This window comes from Heterobasidion irregulare (genome assembly GCF_000320585.1).
Source record: "Heterobasidion irregulare TC 32-1 unplaced genomic scaffold scaffold_10, whole genome shotgun sequence".
In the NCBI taxonomy this organism is placed as follows: Eukaryota; Fungi; Basidiomycota; class Agaricomycetes; order Russulales; family Bondarzewiaceae; genus Heterobasidion; species Heterobasidion irregulare.
The window spans coordinates 99,011-123,720 of NW_009258206.1; the positions used below are offsets into that span (position 1 = coordinate 99,011).

Genomic DNA, 24,710 nt, shown 5'->3' on the forward strand with positions numbered 1-24,710 from the left:
GCTGGACCCTCGACACGACCGCCCACAGCCGTCCACGCAGCCCAACGGTGTTCAATTTGACGAGGCTAATTAATGGATAATGTGCTCAACACACGCCCTGTTCTCGATCGACGACCACGACTGCCCGCGGAGAAAGTGCATTCGACTGGACAGGCCCGAGCCGAGCTGTCTGCCATCACTCCGTCCAACGGGGCCTCAACGCTTCCTTTTTCACTCTGATGAATCCCGTTTTATATAACCCTCTCTTCCTCCCTCTCTCTCCTCCACGACCTTCCCCTCCGTCGCTCAAGCCCGTGTTCAACCCTCTCCGGCGATGTCCCGTCCAGCCCCCATGCCATCCGCTCCTCCCGAGTCTCCCGTAGATCATCAGACCGTGGCTGGCTCGGTCGTCGACCACGAGAAGGGCGATCGCGACAATGTCGGCGTTCAACCCACCTCCGACCCTCCCAGCCCGTCCGAGATCGTCCCTCCAGACGGTGGCTTTGATGCCTGGATCACCATCGCCGGAGCGTGAGCATTCTTTTTCTCGCTTTCCTCTGTTGACCGTTCGGCTTATGCCCATCAGCTGGCTGTTCCAGTTCTGCACGTTTGGGTAGCCAGTCACATTGGATCTGCCCCGCTGAAGCTCACACTTATCCCGCAGCTACATCAATGCCTTCGGTGTCTATCAAGGTCAGCTAAACGTCACTCACAACTCTCACCCGCTGATGCCGCCGTGCAGACTACTACACGAGGACCTTCCTTACCAAGTACACGGCCTCCGACATCAGGTAGGCGCCCCTTATGTCCGGCATCCTTCTATCTTTGGATCTTATGAACCTTGTAGCTGGATTGGAAGCTTTCAATTGGCCATGCAATACTTCCCGGGAGTTCTCGTCGGAAGGGTATTCGATGCTGGATACTTGTGCGTCCCACCTGACTCTCATTTGCATGATGGATCTGACTTACTCGACAGTCATCATCTGTGCATCTCGGGCTCTATTCTCTACGTCTTCTCAATGTTCATGCTATCGCTCGTCAAAGAAAACCAATATTATCAGGCGAGCCCTTTGCGATTCTGACATCCCTTGATCTGACTCTAGACTCTAGGTGTTTCTTTCACAAGGAGTTGGTATGGGCGTTGCCCAAGGCATGCTATTCCTTCCCTCGCTCACCATCGTTCCGCATCACTTTCGCCGTCGTCGAGCCTTGGCGACCGGCATTGTCGTCACTGGATCCTCCGCGGGTGGGATCGTCATCCCTATCATGCTCAATAGACTCTTCCGGTCGCACCTGGGATTCGCCAACGGTGTCAGGATAGGGGCGGCTATGGTCGCCGTCTTGCTGATCCTTGCGAATCTCATGGTGCGCACGCGCTTGCCTCCAAAATCGGCCAGATCTTCGTTCTCTCGCGACGATCTGAAACGCATCTTGACTGACTGGCCGTACATGACCGCCATGGCTGGGTGAGTCATCCGCCGCCTCCCGTTAGATCGATCTCAAGTATTCATGTCGCCACCAGGGCATTTTGCACCAATCTCGGATTATTCTTCCCATGTAGGATTCTCACTATTGTGGCGACATTGCTTTTAATTACTCTTTTCGTGCAGATTTCTACATGCAACTCTGGACCATTGAGCATGGTATTGATCAAACACTGGCATTCTACACTGTACGTCGATGTTTCACGGTCTTTCACATTGTTGCTGACTACACCCCAGTTGGCCATCGTGAATGCCGGCAGTGTGGGCGGCCGCCTCCTCCCTACCTTTCTAGCAGATATCGTGGGGGTGTACAACATGCTCTTGCCTTGCATGGCATCTTCCGCGATACTGCTTTGGGCAATATTCGGTGCGAAAACATCGGCTGGAGTCATCGTCGTATCGCTTCTATTCGGATTCAGCTCTGGTGCTTGTATGAAATTATTTCCTCTGTCTACCTTTCGACCCTTTCGGCTCACTTCTTTCTCTAGACGTTTCTCTGATCCCGAACCTCCTCGCATGCCTCGCACGGAACATCTCTGAGATAGGGCGAGTTGTTCAAATTGCGCTCGTTGGTTTTCAACTAACAATGTTTGCTGCGCAGGGTTAGAATGGGCGTTGCCTTCTCTGTTGTCGGTATCGCTATGCTTGTCGGGACGCCGATCGATGGAGCGCTTCTTGGGCAGAAATATCAATGGTGGAAGGTCATCGTATTCTGCGGTGTGCGTACCATTTCTCACATTCGTGACTTGAAACTCAAACTCGATCTTTAGATTGTGGTATCGACTGGGTTCTCGTTGATGTTTATTTCACGCCTACAGTATATCCGCACGAGAGGGAAGGGTCAACTAGTCTGATATTAATGAGCATCAAGCCACTGTCAAATCATGCTGCCGTGTGCCACGGTAGTCATTCATGTCGCATCGCACCGTTACGAACTCCTCTATGGTGCCGTTCACTTAGTCATCGCATGTTTCGAACACCGAGTCTAGGGCCACGAATTGAGGCCCAATTGACTATCTGCCTTGCCAATTGACGTCTTTTCACGAGGAGAAGAGATCCCCAAGATAGATGTTCGATATCTTCAAAAATGGGCGAGCTCCAAAACGGGAAATGACTCGATTTGGTGAATTAATTATATAATACAGCAAGATTACCCAGAAATAATACAATCAATCAACAGCTACTGCCACACCCTCCAAAATTTAGTTCGTGTCGAGTTGAAAATTCGAATTGGTCTCAACTTGCCTCATAACACTACCTTTCAACACTACTCGTCACGTTTGAATGGAACCAAAATTGGATTTTTTTTCGAAATTTTATAACCTCATTTTTCAAGACATGCTCAGGATTTTTTTTCTCAATAAATTGTATTTTGGGCCTGGAACCACCAAATGTGGCGGTTGTTTATCATTGGTGGTGACCAAGTGAACGATACCATATATTTAACATGAGACATATGTACCTCGGATTACAAACTCCCGACCTTGGTGGCGTTGTAAGTAGAGTCGTGTGTCCGCGGCCTCGTGCTGCGTACGAATGAGTTACTGAGATTGGAGTGAGATTTAACAGGCGAAATCTGATCTGAGGTGGCGTACTGGTGGCGTGGGGTGGCGTTGAGTTGCCGCTAGTTGCCGTCAAGTGACCGAGCAAACGCCGCCCGGAACCCCCCGGAATTCGCCTGGAGCGCCACCGTTGCCGCTCCCACCTCGACGATGCCGCACAGCCACCACTCGCACTCTGGCCAATTCTGCAAACATGCCGTCGGTGCTTTGCAGGATGTCGTTCGAGAGGCTATCAACCAGGGCTTTGAAACATATGGCTTGACAGAGCATGTACCCCGTTACAGGCCCCAGGACCTTTACCCAGAGGAGGTGCGCGGTCTGCAGCAATTAAATTTATCCAACAGAATAATTTTTTTCTCAGTCTGAGCTGTCCATCGAGAGCCTCTCGGATCAGTTTGATGCGTATCTTGCAGAAGCACACCGTTTAAAGTCGCTGTATTCGTCTCAAATCACCCTCCTTGTTGGTCTTGAGACGGAATACATAACTCCCGTCGACCTTGATCAGCTATTAAAGCTCATAGACCGCAACCAAGGTCAAGTAGAATATCTCATCGGCTCCGTACACCATGTCAACGGCATTCCCATCGATTTTGACCTCGAAACATATCAGCGCTGCATCGCGACCATCCCTCTTTCTCTCGATAGCGAGGGTGTTGATGAAACCAATCTCGAGCATAAGCGCCAATGTGCATTCCTGGAAATGTACTTCGACGCCCAACACGAACTCATGCAGCGGGTTCACCCTGAAATCATCGGCCACATCGATCTCTGCCGACTTTACTCCCCCGCACTCCGCCTTCACGACTATACACGCGCTTGGGCAAGATTAGAGCGAAACGTCAAATATGCTGTGAGCTATGGAGCATTGTTCGAGGCCAATGCCGCGGCTTTCAGGAAGGGATGGGATGGGGCATATCCCGGCGAAGACGTAGTTGAGGTGCGCTCTCTTTGCCTTGTTCACGCTGCACCATCTGGACCATCGTCTTCATCGAATTATCTTGGCATCTAGCTCATTCGACGATGTGGAGGTCGCTTTTCCCTTTCGGACGACAGCCATGGTCCACATGCTGTCGGACTGAACTATGGACGATTGCGAAACTACTTGCGTCGTGTCGGTGTCCACGAGTTATGGGTGCTGGAAAGAACGGGGGTGCCCAACGCGGCGGGCAGGCCTGTGAAAGCTGTGAGAGTAGAAGGTCGCTGGTGGGAACACGTCTTCTGGGAGGGCAAGGACTCAGGTGACGAGGGGCAAGTCTACAGATGAACTGAAGTGAGGATCGTACTTCTCGGATATCGTTCTGCCATACTCCTCCCCATTCGTCGTGGACATGCAGCGTGTTTGCTCACGGGATGCTCTCCAGGACAGCTATTTAGGGACTAGGTCTGTTTTTCTCTCTCCCAAAGCACCCCTCATTCGGAAATTGGCGACCTGGCGTGAAATTGTGGTAGATGGTGCACACGCGTGAGAAGCAAAGCGCGTCATACATCGCCGCAGAAGGCAAGTCTTTGCACGCGTGACGGTTCTCGGCGCTCTGTATAACCTGGCTACTTGCGGAACCTCGGGATCAGATACACCTCTACTGTTCGCTCAGTGCCTAGGCGTCCGACATACAGGTGGCTGGCTTCCCCGCGTTCTTCCTCGAACATCTCGATCTTATCGATGCATCCGTAGGCAGTAGAAGCGTCGTATCCCCACCGAATCTGAATCGTTAAGGACATAATGACAGCCTCCTTGCGTCGGTGCTCAGCATAAACCTCATGCCATGACATCAATGCGACAATTCATATCGCCTCATGGACGTCTACCTCAGCAGCCAAGCATTGAATGAGATGCGACTGCGAACTCGGCAATGGACGGACATTCTATGTAAGATGGTCAGGCAGTGCTTACTTCGCATTTCATCTTGCGTAGTGTTCTATGTGCGCCTCGTCGATCGCCAGGATTCTTTATCACTCAATCATCGGAGTTCTCTGTGCACTCATAGCTTCCTTTCCTTGACTGAGTTGTTGCGTGACGGGACTTCCCTCACAGGTCTCGACGCAGTTTTCACGAGGCATACTTCGATCTTCCAGCAATATGGGGTAGAGAACCATGTCCATCTGCCGATGAGCCCTCATGACTCTTCAGGTGTTCTTGAATTTGGTAGCTTCAGTCGCTTGGTGTATATTCTGCAGTCTGACACGTTGCTGATGTGTTTTGACTGCCAGAGCTCATATTCAAGTTTGGGAACATCGTGAGTCGACAAAGATTTGAATTTTCAATGCTCTGTCACATGAAACGTTGATGTTTATTCTGATATCAAAATGGCACTCAGGCATGCTTACTAATTGCATCATATTTACTATGAAGGACGGGTCGGCACCAAAAATCTTCTTGTATCATTGTGCGTGAGTGACTGACTGGCTGCGTACGTGGGTCGCTCTTGATCAATGTCTTCACGTTGGGTGAGTTCCGCCCTCGCGATCTCCTCGTGTACGATCATCTTTGGTCTATCATTCCAGAATGATTCTTTGTGCGACTGTCTCAATCCATGTGCGCTGCGGACGTTCGGGCCAATTCGAACCTGCAGCCTACTGACAGATGTACCCGGGGAATCACGGCATATTCAAACGAGATAATCTCATACGTTACAAGCCATTTGAAATCTAGGTTCACCTTGTTTGTGCCATTCTCTTTGCCTCTCACAAGGGGGCGAAACGCTATGCCTTGGCAACGACTTGTCAAGGATTGACCGTCCCCGTGGTATTATTTTTGCTACGCTCGCCTGTGTACCTTGCGCTTGCATCTGGATCTTAGTCATCAGACTGCTTACTGTGCTATATTCGTCCAATTCATTCTTCTGAGCATGGATTCAACCGCCGTCTTGAACTTTGTTTCTCTCAAGATCGGTGCTGTACCAAAGGAGGTAGGCGGATGTGACGAAGGTATGTTTCTCTTCGCTATGCATTATGTTCGGCTTGTTGATCGGACAGACCATTGGCGCATATGTCTGACTTGGTCAGTTTGCAATTGTCCGAGCTAAGGTGCCATCGATGGTTATAGAGTCAAGTCAAATCGACTTTAGGCTTCTCTAACCCATTCGGCGGTTCCACTGGAATGTACTGTGGCACTTCGTGGCATCACATCAATAACTCGCATTTCAAAGGATCAAACTCTCCTCGAGCCCTCTGAGCGGTATGCAAAATGATACATCTGCTGGAAACCCAGCCTTATTTTTTCAAGGCCCCTCCACCTTTCAAAACGGAATTTTCACATCGCCCAAGGCGCTGCTGAATCAGTATCTCTTGCCAGTTCGCCAATCAGTTCGCATCGAATTTTTATGGGAGGGTGCACTCATCTAAAACAATATTGACGTTTCAACCCTTCCTGCCATTCGCAATCTCCTGGTGTGTCTACTTGGTGTGGTGTTGGTAAGCCCTTCGAGGTCATCCAATGCATTATGTGTTCATGTTCCTGAGTCCTGCTCGTGTCTTGAGACGAAGCCTTGGCCCCGGCAGGTGCCTACCGAAGGCCAACACGCTCTCTCAACTCTGTTCTTCTAATACAGCCATCTAATAATACAGCTATTCCAGATGTGTTTGTGGGTGTATGTTTCGGAGACGTTTTGAACACTATTGTCCTGACTGACTGATCTTATCAGCTATCAAAGATTATCCCAGACCGCGTGTTTCCCCACTTCCTTTTTGGTATATGTTTCCTGGCTCTGGTGACCTGCCTCGGAGCCTGCGATCGCACCATGGTTCGATGACATCTACAATGCTTAACTCTGTTGTGAAGCACGTTCCCCACAATTTGATAACGTGTCCCCTCGTGTTGGCCGTACGTCCTGACTACAATCATCATCTTCGAACTCACCAGCTACACGGTGCATTTGCAAGCGCTGTGGTAGCGGGGCCTCAAGAACGTCCTTGTATGGATATGTTTGGTGACCATTCCGGCTCTTTCACAACCGTCAGGTCGATCTACGGATCGATGAGGGCGGGGTCAAAGGTGTGGTCTTCTCGTCAGCATGATCCGTGCGTCCACCGTCACAGCGCCGTTGTGCGACAGCTGGCAGGTCACTGTACCCGAAGATGACATTCGTTTCAACCCATGCATGGACTCGTGAAGGCGGATGGTTAAAAAGACTCTGCGGTCCTCTCATTGAAGTTAGCAACCCGACCCTGCTACCCTGTTCACTGTCTAGCTCTCCGCCCATTGCCTCCGTTATCGAATCTCTTTCTCCCATCGTCGACGATGTGCTACAGAGAGGTCGGCGCGGTGCGATTTGCTTGCGGCCATGAGGAACCACAGACATTCTCTCAGGTTAGCCCTACTTGTCCATCCCTGATTCGTCGCGACTGACAGGATGAATTCTCTGCAGAGGGACTGTGGTCGAACGAACTGCAGGTACAGTGCTAGCCACGTCGTACCCTGCAACAATTGTTCCAGCACCTGTGCACAGTGGTATGTACCATTCAGCGCTGGTGATGGTCTCGTTACATATTGACTCGAGCGGTCAGGATGGCCCCTGCACAGACGACTATCACGGGAACGAGCAACGGCCAGTGCAGCATGTGCTCCAGGCGCTGAAGCGCCGAAAGCTAGATGCCGTCCTGGGGCAATTTGTCTACATCACGACTGTCTTTTTGTCTCGCCTTCATTTCTCGTTCATAATCTCTAGCGCTGGATGTACGAATTTAGTAAGGGGGTCTGACATGCATGTAACTTATGACAAGCCGTTGACGACTTGACGAATTGCTTGGGTTGTATCAACTGTGCGGCGTTATCGCTTCGAGCGAAGGCGACAAGTAGTGAATGCGGCCCTTTATAAGGCACATCCAACAATGCGGAAACTCCAGAGGATCTAAGAATTCGCGATAGCGGAGCGGAGATTCCATTATCACACTTATCTCCATTCGGGCTCCTTGCTCGTTCCTCACCACCATGAACATCGCCAACGCGGGTCTTTCGCTCGAACAGAAGATCGCCTACCTGCGCACGCTCCCTGCAATACGAGAAAGATGCGGCCGAGTCTACGAGCTAGCTAAACAGGGCAAGCTGCAGTACTTCGACTACAACTCGGATAGAGAGGACGTGGCGGCAGACTATTGTATCAAGATCATCGAGGTCACTCCATTTCCACTGCAGACGGACGCTCATCTGACCCTTTGCAGCGAGACTTTGGCAAAGACTACGCCTCGGTAAGTCATTGCCCGTCTCCAACTGCCCTCGATCTGCGCTCATGCAAACAGATACCCCCGCATGGACGATGGCGGCACCTTGACGCTGGTCTGCCTCGCGTCCAACCCTTGATCGAGAAATGGAACGCGTCTGCCTCGCCCCCAGATATCAAAGAAGTCACCAAACGCCTACTGGATCTCTTCCTCGTCTCCGTACTCCTCGACGCAGGCGCCGGCAATGCCTGGGCCTATTACGAGGCGGTGTCAGAACAGAAATTCACGCGCTCAGAGGGGCTTGGAGTCGCTAGTATGCACATGTTCCAAGAGGGGTTCTTCTCAGGTGACCGTGCGCAGCCGTACAGGGTGGATGGTATGTCCAGATTTTGTCGCGTTCTAGAGCCGGTCTCACGAGGCTGCCACACAGCGGCTGGACTGGCACAGATTACCGTGGAAAGGACTGCGCAAGCTATGCAAGTTGACGCCTCCAATCCTATGGTCGGACTCGAGGGCCGGGCATCTCTTTTGAAAAACCTTAGCCGAGCGCTCAAGCAGAACCCGGTTTTCTTTGGGGACGGGGGCCGCCCAGGAAATATATTGGGTGCGTTCGTTCAACGTAGGGCGCTTCCAAGTCACACACCTTACCCCATGTCTTTTATGAGACTACCTCGAGACCGAGTCTATTCTTGATGGCAAGACCCGTCGCGTACCCCTTGCAGCCCTCTGGCACGTTCTCATCACAGGGCTCGCACCCATATGGCCATCGGATCGCACATCCCTGGGTGGCGTGCCTTTGGGCGATGTATGGCCGTGCGACGCGTTGAAGGCCGCAGCGGTTGAGGAAGGCGACGAGTTTGTACCGTTCCACAAGTTGACTGGATGGACGACCTACAGTCTTGTCGAGCCTATCGAAAAAGTATTGGGATGGAAATTTGAAGGTCTCGAGGACATGACCGGCCTTCCCGAGTATCGCAATGGTATGTCGTCTCGTTAAGCGATTCTCTCCGCCACGAAGCAATTGACCATTTCTTCGATGTGTCTTCATAGGAGGACTGTTGGTTGACCTGGGCATCCTGTCACTGAAGAAATCAGTCATTTCTGCTACATTTTACCCCTCGCCCTCATCGACCATTCCTCGTCTCCCACCCTCCCACCCTGCGATCATCGAATGGCGGGCGATGACCGTCATAGAGCTGTTCGTCGTCCCCACCCCAACCTATCGTCTTGCACCTGCTGATATGACTTTCTTAGGGATCGCCTCGCGGATCTGATCCGTCGGAAATTGACGTTGACTGTCGACCAACTCACCTTGGCTCAAGTCCTCGAGAGCGCGACATGGAAAGGTGGACGTGAGATTGCAAAGGAGAAGAGGCCAGAGACCAGCGGGCCACCCATTGACATACAGAGCGACGGAACAGTATTTTAGACATCGTCTCCAATTGAATGCAAGTGGTGCTAGGTCACGGGTTGCTCGATCTTCGGCATGCAGGGAAGTAGAACGATACATTAAAAAAATCCTCTTCTCACGACAGTGGATGTGGGACAGCGGCCTGTAATTAGTAGCCCATCTAACGTCTTCGCATTTCTGTCGCAAGCCGCCAACAAATGACAAACGCGATCGCAGAAGACAAGCCTCCCAACCTAGTCAACGCATCAGAAGACCCATGCCGAGACGGAATGATGAGACTGAACGCACCGAAATATGATAGCGACCGAGTTCGGACCGTCCAGAGCAGGTGCTCCTTCTCGAGTGCCGTCCGCGACCTGCCGCTCCAACAGGCCGCGCACGACGGCACCCACATCCGCACCAGTTCCATTCGTCGCAGGGCTCGGACCAACCGGGGAGGGGTGCCCCGCATGGAGGACGGATTTTTCCGGCTCGAGGAGCGCAAAAATGAGGGAGGAAAGGCCAGTCACGAGGAACTGGGGCACGACGACGAAGACGTTGTGGATGCCCTGTGGTCAAGTCATGCGGCCCCTCTAGATCGACACGCAGGTGACGAATTCGGAGACACGTACAAGGATGATGCCGGCTTTTGCACTCAGACCTGGCTCGCGAGCGCCGGCGGCTACGCCATTCTCACCTGGCCCATCGATGGAAGTGACGTCGACCCAGCTGCGCCTCGCGCCAAAGTTCCCCATCATTGACTCCTGGGGTCGTGCGGCAGCCTCGCTCCACGGCCGGTCCTCGCCTTCTATCGATGGCGTCCGTTCCCGATCCACGTCTGAATGTCCATCGCCATCGTCGGATCCCACTAGAAACTGTTCGCGCTCCCCACCGTTCTCTCGTGCGCGAGCTGTCCCTGTTCGTGTGTCTGCGAGAAGGATTGACTGGGCGTCGTCGATGTCCGGATCCGTGGAAGACGTGGGGGTGGTCAAGATGGCTTCCGCAAGCTACGGACCGTGATATGAGAGCTATGAGCGGACGGAAAGGCCCATAGCGAACATACCAGTGAAAACGGAGCCCATTGAGCGATTGCCCAAGGAAAGCCCGTCAATGTCATCAACACGGTCGCGCCGGCGACGCTGTCCGTGAGGCTGTCTCGGAACGTCAGCGAGGTCGGTGCCGTCAGATGGCGTTCAAAACCCACAATGTGCCCATCATGCAAAACGCAAAGATGATATGCGACAGGGCCCAGAGCGTTGCCAGATGAATTTTACCCTCCCACCATCTTTTCGCATGCTCTCCCGCGTCCAGCCAGCCCGACCTGGGCTTTCTCCGCCTCGCCTCGCTGACCACGAGCGGGGCCAAGAAATTTGTGGCAAGCGCCAGGAGGGACGAGAACAGCTGAGCGCGCGCGCCGAGACGCGTCGCCTCTGCGTCGACCTTGTCGTCCAGTATAGTAGAAGGAGGGAGGGAGCGCCGATACAAGTCCCCGATATACGTCGTCGTGTAGAAAAGGATAGGGAACCAGGCGATCCACGAGCTGCAGCGCAGCCACCGTCAAGGCGAGGACAGAAAGTCAAAAGGCGATCACTGACAAGAATTGTATCAAGCACTGCGAGAGGTGTGGGGTCAAACATAGAGTCCATTCTGAGCATGATACGAACCCACTATTTGGCGAATAACGTAGGGGAGTGTACGAGCATTGATCCAGAGATCTGTAATTTCCTTCCGGAAGCTCTTCTTGGGCTGACTGGGGGGGAAAGCCGTGAGCCTCATCGCTCTGGTCATGACCGCTCCGCCACGCGATGTGGAAGCCGCGGGACGTACCCAGACGTGAGTAGAATGCGTTCTTTGACCGAAGACGCCGTGAGTAGGTGCGTTGCAATAAGTAAGAATGATGAGAAGACCGAAAGCACTTGTAGCTCAGTTTTTCCAAAGATAGGAAACGAGGCCGGCATGTCCACGTTGCCGCTAAAAACAAAGAACAGCCGTCAATGTGATGCGCATCGAACGTCGGGTACCATGAACCCACAGGAAGAACCCAACCACGCCCCCGATTCCAAGCATGCGTGCAGCCCAGGCGTTACCACTGGCCTGCTCGGCGGGGGGCACCGTATCCACAAGAAGCGCGCGGTCTACCGCCTGAACTAGACATCGCGACGGGAGTCAGCATTGTATCATTTGCTCTGCATAGCGAGGCTGACCGGCGTTGATGCTAAAGTCGATGCAATAAATAGCCCACACCGCCAAAAAGACGGTCAACGAATCGTTCTGAGCGAGGGTGTTAGAGACGCGCGGAGCAACGCAGTGGGGAGGCTGACGGCAGAAGACCCCAGGCTGGTGAACACGCCGGCGAACTGACGCGTGAACCCCAGGAGAACGAGGGCGGACGCGCAGACCGCGACGCCAGCGAGCATGTAGGGGCGCCGCCGGCCGAAACGGGACTTTGAGTTGTCTGCGAGCACACCTGTATCCCACGCGAGGTCTTAGCGCGCTGCCGATGGCAGGGAAACGGGGCATACCGATGAGGGGCTGTACGACGAGCCCCGATATGGGGCCGGCAAGGAAGACGATGGCGGTGAGGGACTTGGACATGCCAAGGGAGATGAGATACGGGGTTGCTGCACGCACCGTTGAGGGACCGAAATTCAGCGATTCGCGAGCGAGGAGTGCTCACCGTAAGACATCTCTACGGACCACATCACCTGGACACCGAGGAGTCCGACGGTGAGGGCAGGGAGCTGTGCCCAGCGTGGACCGAGTATTTTAGCGACGCCGGCCCATTGGGAGGTGTCTGAGGTATCCTCCTCGGAGACGGGGAGGGCGGCGAAGCCCGTCATCGTCGTCGGTTGTTTTGAGGGGATATGTAGCAGTGAGCGAGTGGAGACGGTTGGACGAGGTGGCTGCGCGCCTTGACGAGGGCGCGATGACGAGACTGCCACGTGATCTACCTCGCCTTCCTCGGGGGCCTGCTTCGCAGAAAATCCCAAGGGAAATTCAACGCACCCGTCTCGGCGTCGACACGAAAGTGTAAATAAGCAGCGTCTTTATTTGAAGTCTCAATTTGAGACGGGGGCAGGCGAGACGTTCAGCACCTGCTATGTACATTTTGCGTATTATGCTATTGGACTCGCCGAGCGAAACTCTGGCTCGAGGCGCAAGAAGCGTCGGCCCCTCGGGATCGCTTTTCGTGCGTGCCCAGACAGACACGCGGGGAGAGGCAGAGGGATGGATGAGACTTGAAAGAGACCGGTCGGAGGACGAGGCGGGTGAGACGGTGGCGGGACGGGAGCTGTGGCGTGCATGGCCAGCTTGATAGCGATCCTCGACCTCAAGGGCAAACCACTCATTCAGCGCTCCTACCGCGACGATGTCCCCGCCTCCTACATCGACCGCTTCCTCCCGCTCATCCTCGACATCGAGGAGGAGGGCCAGCAGGTGACGCCCTGCTTCTCCAATCAGGGCATAAACTACATGCACATCCGCCACTCCAACCTCTACCGTGCGTGCCTCTCTCTCTCTCTCTCTTCCTCTGACCTCGCTCGTCGAACCGCGCGTGCGCAGTCCTTGCCCTGTCCCGCCGAAACTCCAATGCGGCCGAGATCATCCTCTTCCTGCACCGCCTGTCCCAGGTCCTCGTCGAGTACTTCAAGGAGCTCGAGGAGGAGTCCATCCGCGACAACTTTGTCATCATCTACGAGCTCATGGACGAGATGATGGACTTTGGCTATCCCCAGACGACGGAGAGCAAGATCCTCCAAGAGTGCGTCTGTCCCTCCCCGTCTCCGCTCGCGCTGCCCCCCCCCCCCCCCCCTCATCTGCCCTCTGCCCAGATACATCACGCAAGAGTCGCACAAGCTCGAGATCCAGGTCCGCCCGCCCATGGCCGTCACCAACGCCGTCTCCTGGCGCTCGGAGGGCATCCGCTACCGCAAGAACGAGGTCTTCCTCGACGTCATCGAGAGCGTCAATCTGCTCGTCTGTGTGCCCCCCTCGTCCTGCTGCCGATCGCCGCTCACCCGTGCACCCCCCTTAGGTCAACGCGAACGGCAACGTCGTGCGCTCCGAGATTCTCGGCGCGGTCAAGATGAAGTGCTACCTGTCTGGCATGCCCGAGCTCCGGCTAGGCCTGAACGACAAGGTCATGTTCGAGACCACCGGCCGAAGTGCGTCCCCGCGCGCGCGCGCAGCGCTCTCATTCACTCGTGTACTCACTCGCTCGCAGCCTCGCGCGGCAAGTCGATCGAGCTCGAGGACGTCAAGTTTCACCAGTGCGTGCGGCTGTCGCGGTTCGAAAACGACCGGACGATCTCGTTTATCCCGCCGGACGGCGAATTCGAGCTCATGTCGTACCGGCTCTCGCAGGCGGTCAAGCCGCTGGTGTGGGTCGAGGCGGCGGTCGAGAACCACAAGGGCAGCCGCGTGGAGTACATGGTCAAGGTCAAGGCGCAGTTCAAGCGGCGGAGCACGGCGAACAACGTCGAGATTTACGTGCCCGTGCCCGACGACGCGGACAGCCCCAAGTTTAGGGTGAGTGCGCAAGATCATGACACGCGCTGCTGATGCACGCTGACGGTTAAAACAGGCGTCGACGGGCTCTGTGCAGTACGCGCCGGACAAGTCGGCGTTCGTGTGGAAGATCAAGCAGCTGGGAGGCGGGCGCGAGTTTCTGATGCGCGCGCACTTTGGGCTGCCGAGCGTGAAATCAGGTGCGCCCCCCCCCTCCACGTTCGCTCATCGTCGCGCGTCCCACCGGCTGACCACCGCGGCGCGCAGAACAAGACGTGGAGAAGCGGGCGCCGCTGACGGTCAAGTTTGAGATCCCGTACTTTACGGTGTCCGGGATCCAGGTGCGGTATCTCAAGATTGTCGAGAAGAGCGGGTACCAGGCGCTGCCCTGGGTGCGGTACATCACGCAGAACGGCGACGACTATAGGTGCGTCACGTTCCGCCTCCGCGCACACGCGAGCCGGACACTGACGGGCGCGCGGGCGCGGGCGCGGGTGCAGCTTGCGGACGGCTTTGGAAAAGGGCAGCGCGCCTATTGTGCCCATGTAGGTATCATTGGAACCATAGATTCGGGTATGTATATATATATCGTGAACAAGAAAGGAGCGTGTGTGAGGCATCTGCCTGCAGGCAGCGTCTAAGTGAGGATCGGAGGATAAAAACAGCAAGAAGATGACGTGGCGCGCGCTACGGGGCCCTGACGCGTGGGACGCGAAGGGCGAGGAGGAGCTTGTTCCAGGCGCGGCGCAGGGAGCGTGGGCGCGGGCGCTTGCCGGGTGCGACGGCAGCGGGGGTGATCGCGGTCGTCGCGTCCCCCTCCTCTTGGTCGTCTGGGGACGGGGACCAGTGTACGCGCGGGGAGCGCGAGCTGGAGCCGGTGGAGGCGGGGGGGCTGGTGTCGAGGCTGGTGTCGCTCGGGCGGCGGGCGAGGGAGAGGGCGGAGCGGGAGTCTGCGGAGTCTGCGGAGCGGACGCTGATGGGGGAGGAGGGGCGCTCGGGGCGATCGCGGCGGGAGGAGATGGAGGCGGCGTAGGCCTTTGCGGAGACGGGGAGGACGACGCCGTCTGCGGCGAGGCCGAGACGGGAGAATTTGGGTGCGGCGGTGGCGGAGAGCCAGTTCTCTGCGGGGTCGCGGGAGGTGGAGGGGGCGGCGGCGGCGGCGGCGATGGAGCAGCGGCGGCGGCGGGAGGGGAGGTCGGGGACGGGAGGGGGTGGAGACGACGACGACGACGACGACGACGACGAGGCCGATGTGGAGGGGGAGTACGAGGCACGGCGGGAAAACCGGAGAGAGAGAGAGCTGCGCTTGGAGGGGGGCGTGGAGGGGGCGGGGGAGGTAGAGGGACGAGGGACGTGCTCGCTGCGTGCGGTGACGGTGGCGCGGCGGGGCGGGAGGGTCGAGAGGGTGTTGAGGTTGGGGGAGGAGGACACGCGCGGGGGGTCTGCGAGGGCGCCGCTGGGGGAGAGGGCGGGCCCGGCGAGGGGCGAGGAGCGGTAGGGACGGGAGAGGCGGCGAGCAGGGACGGCGGTGGAGTGGCGGCGGACGGGCTGAGGACGCGGCGCGAGGAGGGGATCCATAACCTGCACGGCCTCTAACCTTTGGCTTTATCAACTCGGCGCCCTTTGCTTTATCAACTCGGCGCACAGACTCTCGCCTCGGCGGCAGCCACGGCGGGCTGTCGCCGCCTGCGCTATCGCCCTCGACCGTCGCACCCGACTCCGGCATGGCAGCTCCCCTGTATATTGCGCACGATTCGGGAGTACATCCGGTAGTAAATGTCCTCGCCGTGATAAGCCACCGCGAGCAGATAACACGCCGCACACACGCCGCCGCGCCCCGCCGCACACCGCCGCTCCAGCCGCGCCCCTCCGCTCCAGCGCCTCCGAGTCAGTGATGCGTCGGCTTTTTCCCTGATCGAATCCGTCAACACACACGTGCGCCCCGCCGCGACCCCCGCCACAGCACTCACCGTCCACAAACATGTTCCGCGTCGCAGCAGGCAGCGTCGCAGTCACCCCGTCCAGCGCCGCGCTCAGCCGCACCTGGCACCCCAGCCGGCTCGTGTCCGTCAGCCCAAACGCCATGTCCAGCATATCGTTCTCGTCGTCCTCTGGCTCGGGCAGCAGATCGTAGTGTTCCGGCGACAGGATCACGTGACACGTCGAACACGCCACTGAGCCCTCGCACGCCCCTGCAAGCAGCAGCAGCAGCAGCAGTCGTCGGAGCCGTGCGGATGAGAGAGCGGGGGGAAACCGTGCGCACCTTCCAGGTCGATGTCATACTCGTGCGCGACCGCCAAGATGTCGTCGCCCTCGTTCGCCTCGACCGTCTTGATCAGCCCTCCCTTGGCGTCCTTGAAGTGCACCTTGATCCTGCTCCGCCGTCAGCCTCGACGAACGACGAACGACGCATGACAAACACGCCAACCCACCCGGTGCCGGGCTCTGGCCGCACGATCCCTTCGTGTCGCGCGACTGGTGCAGAGAGAGAGAACGTCAGCACACAGACGCACACAGACGCACACGGGGAGCGCACCGCTGCTGGTGTGGAACCGCGACGAAGACTGCGCCGGTGGGCGAGACCGGGCGCTGGGGCGAAGGTGGGGGCCCCGGGCGAGGCCTTGAAGAGGGCGGAGGAGAGCGCGTGCTGGGGATGGCATGGCGGCTGGCGAGAGGACGGACGTGGTCGGCGCAAGAGGCTCGGAGCGGAAGACGCTCCCGACGCCATGTGCGTTTCCCACGCCCCCCCACTGGCACTGGCATTGGCACTCGCACTCGCACTCGGCCTCCTCCCCTCGAGGGTTGATACTCGGCCTCCTCCCCTCGAAGATTGATATATACTGCCCCCCGCCTCCTCCCTCGAGGCTGCAAGGTCACAGGCCCCGCAGCGCAACTCCGATCGCTCGCGATTGCGCATCCTCGAACCTCCTCAAACTCCGAGTCCAATCCGTCCAGCTCGGCGCTCTCCCCCGACAACCCAGGACGTTACGCGCCCACTCTTTTGCTCTCGCTGCGTGTGCATCCCATTCGACCCTTGCGTAGCTGCTCGAATAATATGCATTCGTCGGCCCCTAGCCACTCTGCACGCCTTGGTCAGGGCACCGCCGCGCGTTTGCGTGCGACTGCAGTCTCGCGTCGCGAATGCAGCACAAGAATGCCATTTACATAACTGCCTCGCATCTGATTAAATCCCTTCCTTCCGTGTGCACGCCTTATAACCAGGTCCATCGCCGTGCCTTCCTTCCCCAATCCCCACCCGCAATGTCCAACGTCGTCTTCTCCTCCCAGCACTCCTCCTTTCGCTCCGCAAAGTTCTCCAAAGACGGCGCGCCCATCACCCCCGAGTTCGACTTCGTCGTCGTAGGCGGCGGACCCTCGGGCTGCGCCCTCGCCGCCCGTCTCGCCCAGGACGGAAAGTTCAGCGTCCTGCTGCTCGAGGAGGGCGTCACGTCCGTGCCCCCGCCCGCCCTTCCCCCGTGTGTCCCCGCGCGCTGATCCCCGTGTGCAGCGTCGACCAGAATCCGGAACTGCGCAACTGCGTCAACGCCCCGCTCCAGACCCGCTCCCTCCACTTTTCCCAGTTCGACGCCCAGTACCGCTCTGCCCCCGAGGAACCCTTCACCGGCCGCGAGATCGACATCAACAGCGGTCCGTCTCCTTCCTCTCTCGCCTCGCCCCCGGTTCCCGCTGATGCTTCTGGCAGGGAGAGTCCTCGGCGGGTCCTCCTGCATCAACTGGGCCATCTGGACCCGCGGTCCTAAAGGTGCGCACACGAGCGTCCCGCGTCCTGCGCTCTCCCCCTGACACGCGCGCTCCAAAGACGACTATGACCTCCTTGCGGACCTCGTCGACAACCCAGACTTTTCCTGGGAGAAGATCGTCCCCGTCTACGAGCAGGTGCGCCCGCCCGATCCGCCCCCGGTCCGGCCACGATGACGCGTCTCCCCCACAGATCGAGAAGCGCTCGAAAGACTCCCAGAACCCCATCTCCATCCGCGCCATCTCCCAGACCCCGCGCACCCAGCGCTGGTCCTCCGTCGCAGAGCAGTCGTACAAGCAGGCCGGCTTTGCCAAGTACGACGACGTCAACGGCGGCCCCATGCTCGGCTACACCGAGCTCGTCGAGAACGTCGACGACAAGGGCACCCGCTCCTCCGCCAACGGCTACTTTGGAGCCACCGTCGATCCCGCAAAGACGCGTCTCGAGATATGGACCGGGCTCCGCGTGAGCAAGATCCTCTTCAGCGAGGAGCAGCCGCCCAGGGCGATTGGCGTCCAGACGAGCGCCGGCGCGGTGCACGCCAAGCGAGAAGTGGTGCGGATCGCGACCCTCGACCCTTGCCGCACCCTCGCACTGACCGACCTCGCAGATCCTCACCGCCGGCGCGATCCAGAGCGCCTACCTCTTGCTCCTGTACGTCGTCGCCCACGCCCTTCTCGCACGCTGAAGCGACGCCTCCCCCAGCTCCGGCATCGGCCCCGCCGCCCATCTCGCCGAACACGGCGTCTCCCTCGTCGTCGACTCGCCCACCATCGGGCAACAGATGTGGGAGCACCCCTTCATGGACCTCTCGTGAGCCCTCTCCGCCGCTCGTCCGTGCACGCGCCGCTGACCAGAACCAGCTTCCGACTGAAGGACGAGTACCGCGCCGACACCGTCGAAGACCTCTCCAGCGTGAAGACCGCAGGGAGGCACCTGCACACCTGGGCCCGGGAGGGAAAGGGCATGATGAGCGGTACGCGCGCCCTCCCTCGCTCTTCGCCACCCTACGCTGACGCGCCCCCTCGAGGCTTGCCGTACGAGTGGATCGCTTTCACCAACGCGCAGCGCGAGATCGAGGCGCTGCTCAAAGATGGCGAGTCGCTCTCGATCCCCCGCGCGCGGTCCGTCCGCTCACAGCTCCCCGCCTAGATCCATCCGCGTCGCCCATCGAGCGCGCCACGCTCTTGCGCGCCGTGACCCCGCACTTTGAGAACTTCCTCACCTACGGCCACGGTCTCACCACCGCCCCCGACCCTCTGGAATCCTCCTACATGTCCATCACGACCGTCCTCCTGCGCCCCAAGTCTCGCGGCTCGGTGTCGCTCGCGCCCGCCACCGCCAAGTCCGGCGCCGCGCCCGCCGTCAAGATCGTGCTGAACCAGCTCAAGGACAAGGTCGACCAGGAGCTCATGCTCCAGGCCCTCGAGCGTGCCTTTGACATCCTCCAGGCCGACGCCTGGACGGAGCACCTCGAGCCGAGGCCGAGGCCCGATCGCGACGGTCTCCTGGAGCTCATCAAGAAGGACCTGCGCACCAGTGAGTCGCATCCCTCGCGCGCGCGTCCGCCGCGCTGACCGCCGTGCAGTGTGGCACTTTGGCGGCACCGTCCCCATGTCGACCAAGTTCGGCGCAGGCGCTCTGGACAACCGATTCCGCGTGCTGGGCGTGACCGGCTTGCGCGTCGCCGGTGAGTCCCTGCCCGTGCTTGCTCTTTGCGCGTTTCCCGAGTCGGCGTCGCGCAGACACGGGCGCCGTGCCCTTCCCGGTCGCCTGCCACACCCAGGCCATCGCCTACGCCCTCGGAGAACAGGTGCGTTCATTTCCGCGCGATGAATCGGCCCCGCTTAATGAGATGCGCGTTGTCCAGGCGGCTCGGTTCATCGGACAGGACCACGCGAGCGCCGTCGTGTGATTGGAGCAGCTAGACGTCAACAGCAAATACAATCCATGTACACATACTGATAGAATAAGATTACACGGTGGAACACGTCTCGTTCGGGCTAGGCTGCGTGCTTTAGAGTCCCGCACCTCTCCCTCGCGTCGTCGGTATGACGCTACAGTTTGTTCGGGATGGGCTGCATCTTGCTCAACAGGGCCGAGGCGACCATCCGCCCCGAGGCCTTGTCCGTGACCTTGCACAAAACCGGTCAGATGTGCGACGCCGCACCTGAAAAGAGCGCGCACGGACCTCGCATCGCGCGGTCATCACCCGCTTCCCCAGCGTCACGGACGTGCTGACGATCCGCAGACACGTTCCCCTGCGAACAGATGCGGGTGAATGAACGCGGTTGAAATTCGCGCGGCGTTCTGGACCTACAGCGGCGCCGGCGCGTGGTACGTGACGTTCAGCCCCTGCGTGACGCCGACGCCGTTTACGTTCTCCATGAGGCCCAGCACGAGGAGGGGCGTGCTGGCACAGCTGTCATCGAGAGCCAATATGTAGAGGTCAGGCGCGGCGATCACGCACGCAAGAGACGCGCGCACTTGTCAATGAGGTAGGCTATGCACCCCCCGTGCATCATGCCCGCGCCGTTCAGCATGTCTGGCAAGCGCGTCGGTCGGCGGGCGGGCGGGCGGGCGGGCGTGAGCAGTAGAGGCCGAACGAAACGAGACGCGACGCACCCTTGCCGACGACGACCTCGCAGACGGTCGTGGCCTCCAGCCTGCCGCCTCTCCCCTCCTTTCTGTCCACCTTGACCTCGACAAACTTGACCGCCCTGCCCACCGTGTACGCAAAGCTGCCCTCGTCGCCGACCCCATACGACGCGAACGTGTTGTTCGTCAGCCGCTTGACGACGTCGGGCGCGTTGCCCGCGACCTCTGAGATGTCGCCATAGTCTGGCATGGTGTGGGGATCGACCCATGGCTTGGGAGCCTTGGACGGCGGGCTGACGCTCGGCGTCGCAAGTTTAGATCGCGATAAGCCGGACATGGTGCGTGCGACTGAGAAAGCCCAAAGGTGGTGGAGGAGGATCGTGTGATGGATATATAGCAATGCGTCGAGTCCGTGCTCGGCTTTAATGGAACGGCCTCGCACTTTGGGAATCTGATTTGAGGGAAGAACATTGCGCCACGACGAGGCCGTTGCGGGATGTGTCCCATGATTTGTGTGCACGGCCGCGGGTGGAAGCGCGACGGCCCGGAATACACAAGAGAAGCGGCCGGCGCTCCCCCGCAGAGCGACGAGGGGTTCGTCTGCGCTCATCGTTGTCCAGGTCATTGTTCGCCTCACACACACACACACTTACATATACACACACACATACACATGTCGAACTGGCATCGAAGGTCGTCTATGAGTCATGATCGAGTTTATCCAAAGATAAGATCGCGAAAGTGTGGGCGCAAGGGGCTGGAATGAATGAGTAGACCTGTGTATCGATATAACAAACAAGATGATTGGACGTAGCGAGAAAACATGGCAGACAGATAGACGGTCGCGGCGCACAGCTCCCCCTTCACCTGAGCGACAGGATCCCTGATCCAGTGAGGCCTCCACGCCCCTCCTTGCCGTCCTTCTTCTTCTTGATGACCGGTGCATCCCAAATGCGCCAGAACTTGAGGTTCTCGTCGCCGGCGCCCGTGCAGACCATGTCGCCCGCAGGGCTGATGGCGCTGAACAGCACGCGCGAATCGTGCGCATCGCGAATCTCCGCCACGCGTTCGAGCGAAGGGTACGCGTGCACCATGATCGAGTTGGTCGGGTACCCGTGCGTCGTCAGAAACTCTTTTTTGTGCGGCGACCACTGCGCCGACGTCACCTGGGACGGTGTCTTGAGCGAGTGCAAGCGCGCGCCGGTGGTGCTGTTCCAGATGTTGACGGTGGCGTCGTTGGTGCCGCCGCCACTGGCGAGAAGAGAAGGCTGCCAGGGACACCACGCGATGGCCTGTCACGCACGTCGTCAGCCACGAAGCGAGGCGCCGTGGACGGGAACGGGGACCAACCTTGACCGCGGCCGTGTGGTTCCTCTTCGTCCACTTGGCGACGCCGCGCGAGCCCTCGACGACGTCTCCCAACCTGCCGTCCCAAATATTCACGACGTTGTCGTTTCCCCCGCTCGCGAGCAGCTCGCCGTCCGCCCTCCACTTGAGCCCGCACACCTCGCCCACGTGGCCCACGAGTTCCATGACCTTGTGCCGCGCGATCCGGACGTCATGGTGCCAGATGCTGCCGTCGCCGCACCCGGAGCTGAGGACGTGGCCGTTCCAGCTGAGGGTCGCGACCTGGTTCTGGTGCCCGCCCATCGTGCGCAGCTTCTGCCCCGCCTCGATGTCCCAGAGATCGACCTCGCCCGTGCCGTTCCCGACGCCGAGGAAGGTGCCGTCCTTTGAGAAATCGACGGAAGAGACGTAAGTGCCCTCGATGGCCTCGCCGATGTGCACGACCGCGCCCGTGTCTGCCTTCCACATGTACACGTTTTCCCCGAGCGCGACGGCGACGGTGTTGAGCGAGGACCAGCTGAGCAGGTTGAGGTAAAAGTCGTCTACCATGCCCGGCGCGTCGAGCACGCGCTCCGGCTGCGTGGCGATCTTTCGCGACTTGTTCGTGACGGCGCCCTTGGACGAGGGCAGGGACCCGGGCCGGGCGTAGAGCGGGCGAGCAAACTCGCGTTGCTGGGCGAGGGTGGTGTCCGTCGCGGTGGGCGGGGCTTCGTGGTAGGCGAGGACCCTTCGGTTGAGCGGCACGCCCGTGGCCGCGGCGAGCCTCGCTGTGTGTCTGGGAGAGGCGGAAGTCGGGTTGAGAGACATGGCGTCCAGCGTCGCCGCCACGTCCGTCTCCTCCCGAGTAGTAATGAACCGGTCTCGCGAGTCACGCTGCGCGTCTGGACATCAGAGGGCTCGAGACGAACGGAACGTGATCGAGTACCTTTACGCTCGCGGGCTGAGACTGAGATCGCTTGGACTCTTGCTTCGGCGGGACGTAATCTCTGGAGACGACGTCCATCTTCGCCTCGACCCCGCCCTTTCTGATCACGCCGATGCTCGCCTGACGCTTCAACGTCGCAGAGACGGGGATGCCGCCCGACGTCGATCTCTTCACCGGCGAGGACGGCCGCGAGAGAAAGGGATTTGGGGTTCCCGAGCCGCCTGACTGTTTGGAAGAGCTTTTCGTGGGCGAGGCGATGAATACGTTGCTGAGGCCGGCGATGAGAGACGGCGTGAGGGGCGTTTTGGAGGAGGTGGCGTCGGATCTGGAGCGATAGTGCATAGGTGTCTTTGGATTGTAGACCATGGCGCAGCGTATTCAAGAAAATGGAGCGAGGAGGAGAAATCGATGGAGGAGGAGGAGGAGGATATCTGACGCGAGGCAAACGCGTGAAAGTCAACATCACGTGGATTCTCGACACGCGTTGGAATCAGATGACCGAAACCCTTGGAATTTATCGATTCGAATACAAAAAAAATGATACATAGTGGTAGTGTCCAAGCCGTCGCCGCCGCCGCCGCCGTAGCCTTTAAATCCTAGAGCTCACGCTGATCACCTCCACGCTCCGCGTCCTGGAGCGTCTGCTCGTGCTCGCGCTCACGGGCCGCGTGTCCGGATAGAGCGACTCGAGGTCCCAAAAGCCCTCCTCCCCGACGACCGTCAGCGCCGCGCTCGGCGCACGGCTCGGAGCCGCACTCACCGCGATCGAGACCGGCGCGCTGCGCATCCGGCGGTGGCCACCACGCACGGCGACCTCGGACGCGGCCGTGGTGTTGCGCGACAGCGACGGGCTGGTGCTCTCGGTCGTGTCGGACGCAAAGGAAGCCCGGAATGGCTCCAGAGTCAGCTGTTGCGTCACGGGAGTGTGCAAGAGCGCCGTGGACAGAGGGGAGACGTGGGGGGCAGGCACGGCAGGGAGGGGGAAAGACGGCACTGCGCTGGGCGGGGGACTCGGGAAGGCGGTGAGGAGGTCCAAGGACGTGAGGGGCGGGGTGAGGGTGCCCGAACCGATGCTGGAGAGGGACCCGGCGGGGGAGGTGAGGCCGCTCTTGCCTGCGACAAAGCTCATGGAGCCGTCGGAGCTCACGAAGCCCGCGCCCGCGGCGGAACCCTTGGGGACGGACTCCTCGCCAGGCCAGCGGGCGCCAAACTGTGCGTAGCGGCGGCCATGTTTCCTGAGAGCGTTGCTGGTGAGCTTTGCGATGGCGACGCAGGCGATGAGGCCGACGATGATGCTGAGGACGGCGGCGACGACGGCGACCTTGACCTTGTCGTGGGGCGTGAGCGGGGGTTCGAAGAACGAGCCCTTTGAGCCAGGGGCCATGAGAGTGTCCGTGGGTGCGGGTGCGCCGTAGCTGGGGAGAGAGTCTGTCGGCTGAGAAGAGCTAGAGAGCGCACCAGGGGCGGAGTCGAGGTGGGTCGGCGCAGGGTGGTGGGCAGCGGTCGATGTCGCGGAGAGATGCTCGCTTGGGGACAGCGAGACAGTGACTGGACCCAGGTGTCCCGGGTGAGAAGGAACAGGAAACGCGAGCGCAGAGGGAGCGATGTTGACGAGCTGGACAGTGTGGGGGAAGACGGGGTCGGCCTGGCGCTTGAGACCGATGCCCGCCACGTGCTTAGGGGAGCTGGGGTCGTTGCCATGAGTGAGAGGAGCGAGCAGGTCCCTGCGGCGAGCGGGCAGGATGCCGACATAGGGCGGACGGCCGGGAGACAGAGAGTAGGGTGCGGCACCCACGGCGAGGGCAGCGGCGAGAACGATCAAGGCGAGACGTTGTGAGGCGGGCATTGCTGGCGGCGTAGAGATGTGGTGTGGACGAAAGGACGGTGGTGCCGAGCGGGCGTGTCTACGCTAGTGTGCTGGAGAGCAGCGGACGTGCAGCTGGCCGCGAGCTGCCACTGTCCGCTCCTCCACCCCGACTCTAGGCCAAACACGCCCCAA

At 59.1% G+C, this 24,710-nt stretch overlaps 13 protein-coding genes across 13 annotated transcripts; 6 read left to right on the top strand and 7 right to left on the bottom strand.

Moving 5' to 3' along the window:
• Window positions 1–331: 331 nt before the first annotated feature.
• On the top strand, window positions 332–2,003 carry HETIRDRAFT_65718 (MFS monocarboxylate transporter; the record flags this gene model as incomplete). The annotated part of the gene is made up of 10 exons (XM_009552236.1): window positions 332–510; window positions 566–592; window positions 644–672; window positions 722–770; window positions 827–904; window positions 956–1,040; window positions 1,090–1,445; window positions 1,502–1,536; window positions 1,590–1,651; window positions 1,701–2,003. 10 exons carry the CDS (start codon window positions 332–334, stop codon window positions 2,001–2,003), a joined length of 1,203 nt encoding a protein of 400 aa, XP_009550531.1.
• Window positions 2,004–3,175: 1,172 nt separating this feature from the next.
• HETIRDRAFT_327332 (uncharacterized protein) lies at window positions 3,176–4,289 on the top strand (the record flags this gene model as incomplete). Its single annotated transcript, XM_009552287.1, has 3 exons — window positions 3,176–3,334; window positions 3,387–3,962; window positions 4,035–4,289. 3 exons carry the CDS (start codon window positions 3,176–3,178, stop codon window positions 4,287–4,289), a joined length of 990 nt encoding a protein of 329 aa, XP_009550582.1.
• Window positions 4,290–4,395: 106 nt separating this feature from the next.
• Window positions 4,396–4,744, bottom strand: HETIRDRAFT_454442 (uncharacterized protein; the record flags this gene model as incomplete). Its single annotated transcript, XM_009552288.1, has 2 exons — window positions 4,396–4,570; window positions 4,638–4,744. 2 exons carry the CDS (start codon window positions 4,742–4,744, stop codon window positions 4,396–4,398), a joined length of 282 nt encoding a protein of 93 aa, XP_009550583.1.
• A 2,518-nt stretch (window positions 4,745–7,262) lies between these two features.
• On the top strand, window positions 7,263–7,515 carry HETIRDRAFT_326458 (uncharacterized protein; the record flags this gene model as incomplete). The annotated part of the gene is made up of 2 exons (XM_009552289.1): window positions 7,263–7,331; window positions 7,390–7,515. 2 exons carry the CDS (start codon window positions 7,263–7,265, stop codon window positions 7,513–7,515), a joined length of 195 nt encoding a protein of 64 aa, XP_009550584.1.
• Window positions 7,516–7,952: 437 nt separating this feature from the next.
• On the top strand, window positions 7,953–9,661 carry HETIRDRAFT_446215 (uncharacterized protein; the record flags this gene model as incomplete). The annotated part of the gene is made up of 7 exons (XM_009552290.1): window positions 7,953–8,135; window positions 8,183–8,209; window positions 8,261–8,558; window positions 8,613–8,786; window positions 8,848–9,162; window positions 9,233–9,380; window positions 9,437–9,661. 7 exons carry the CDS (start codon window positions 7,953–7,955, stop codon window positions 9,609–9,611), a joined length of 1,320 nt encoding a protein of 439 aa, XP_009550585.1. The 3' UTR covers window positions 9,612–9,661.
• Window positions 9,587–12,428, bottom strand: HETIRDRAFT_37451 (glycoside-pentoside-Hexuronide sucrose symporter). Its single transcript, XM_009552185.1, has 13 exons — window positions 12,250–12,428; window positions 12,095–12,193; window positions 11,894–12,039; window positions 11,777–11,843; window positions 11,605–11,719; window positions 11,400–11,543; window positions 11,241–11,322; window positions 11,168–11,184; window positions 10,777–11,112; window positions 10,636–10,723; window positions 10,205–10,579; window positions 9,882–10,141; window positions 9,587–9,826 (listed from the first exon to the last, which is right to left on the bottom strand). Exons 1-13 carry the CDS (start codon window positions 12,410–12,412, stop codon window positions 9,754–9,756), a joined length of 1,965 nt encoding a protein of 654 aa, XP_009550480.1. The 5' UTR covers window positions 12,413–12,428; the 3' UTR covers window positions 9,587–9,753.
• A 447-nt stretch (window positions 12,429–12,875) lies between these two features.
• On the top strand, window positions 12,876–15,231 carry HETIRDRAFT_388600 (uncharacterized protein; the record flags this gene model as incomplete). Its single annotated transcript, XM_009552291.1, has 8 exons — window positions 12,876–13,074; window positions 13,137–13,335; window positions 13,406–13,550; window positions 13,609–13,738; window positions 13,798–14,102; window positions 14,158–14,281; window positions 14,349–14,508; window positions 14,582–15,231. The coding sequence occupies 8 exons, from the start codon at window positions 12,876–12,878 to the stop codon at window positions 14,628–14,630; spliced, it is 1,311 nt and encodes a 436-aa protein (XP_009550586.1). The 3' UTR covers window positions 14,631–15,231.
• Window positions 14,627–15,817, bottom strand: HETIRDRAFT_460507 (uncharacterized protein). Its single transcript, XM_009552292.1, has 2 exons — window positions 15,731–15,817; window positions 14,627–15,678 (listed from the first exon to the last, which is right to left on the bottom strand). Exons 1-2 carry the CDS (start codon window positions 15,805–15,807, stop codon window positions 14,769–14,771), a joined length of 987 nt encoding a protein of 328 aa, XP_009550587.1. The 5' UTR covers window positions 15,808–15,817; the 3' UTR covers window positions 14,627–14,768.
• A 232-nt stretch (window positions 15,818–16,049) lies between these two features.
• Window positions 16,050–16,551, bottom strand: HETIRDRAFT_243954 (uncharacterized protein; the record flags this gene model as incomplete). Its single annotated transcript, XM_009552293.1, has 3 exons — window positions 16,050–16,273; window positions 16,345–16,454; window positions 16,514–16,551. Coding segments are annotated over 3 exons (372 nt in total), but the record flags the coding sequence as incomplete, so codon positions are not given.
• A 671-nt stretch (window positions 16,552–17,222) lies between these two features.
• Window positions 17,223–19,806, top strand: chd1 (choline dehydrogenase1; the record flags this gene model as incomplete). Its single annotated transcript, XM_009552294.1, has 11 exons — window positions 17,223–17,530; window positions 17,590–17,729; window positions 17,785–17,844; window positions 17,902–17,978; window positions 18,034–18,396; window positions 18,452–18,495; window positions 18,547–18,654; window positions 18,705–18,817; window positions 18,910–19,380; window positions 19,430–19,654; window positions 19,712–19,806. 11 exons carry the CDS (start codon window positions 17,223–17,225, stop codon window positions 19,804–19,806), a joined length of 2,004 nt encoding a protein of 667 aa, XP_009550589.1.
• Window positions 19,807–19,898: 92 nt separating this feature from the next.
• HETIRDRAFT_326442 (uncharacterized protein) lies at window positions 19,899–20,776 on the bottom strand (the record flags this gene model as incomplete). The annotated part of the gene is made up of 5 exons (XM_009552295.1): window positions 19,899–19,976; window positions 20,033–20,102; window positions 20,162–20,254; window positions 20,329–20,386; window positions 20,467–20,776. 5 exons carry the CDS (start codon window positions 20,774–20,776, stop codon window positions 19,899–19,901), a joined length of 609 nt encoding a protein of 202 aa, XP_009550590.1.
• Window positions 20,777–21,302: 526 nt separating this feature from the next.
• Window positions 21,303–22,593, bottom strand: HETIRDRAFT_421241 (uncharacterized protein; the record flags this gene model as incomplete). The annotated part of the gene is made up of 2 exons (XM_009552296.1): window positions 21,303–21,731; window positions 21,790–22,593. 2 exons carry the CDS (start codon window positions 22,591–22,593, stop codon window positions 21,303–21,305), a joined length of 1,233 nt encoding a protein of 410 aa, XP_009550591.1.
• A 707-nt stretch (window positions 22,594–23,300) lies between these two features.
• Window positions 23,301–24,557, bottom strand: HETIRDRAFT_454450 (uncharacterized protein; the record flags this gene model as incomplete). The annotated part of the gene is made up of 1 exon (XM_009552297.1): window positions 23,301–24,557. The coding sequence occupies one exon, from the start codon at window positions 24,555–24,557 to the stop codon at window positions 23,301–23,303; it is 1,257 nt and encodes a 418-aa protein (XP_009550592.1).
• Between the last annotated feature and the right edge of the window lie 153 nt (window positions 24,558–24,710).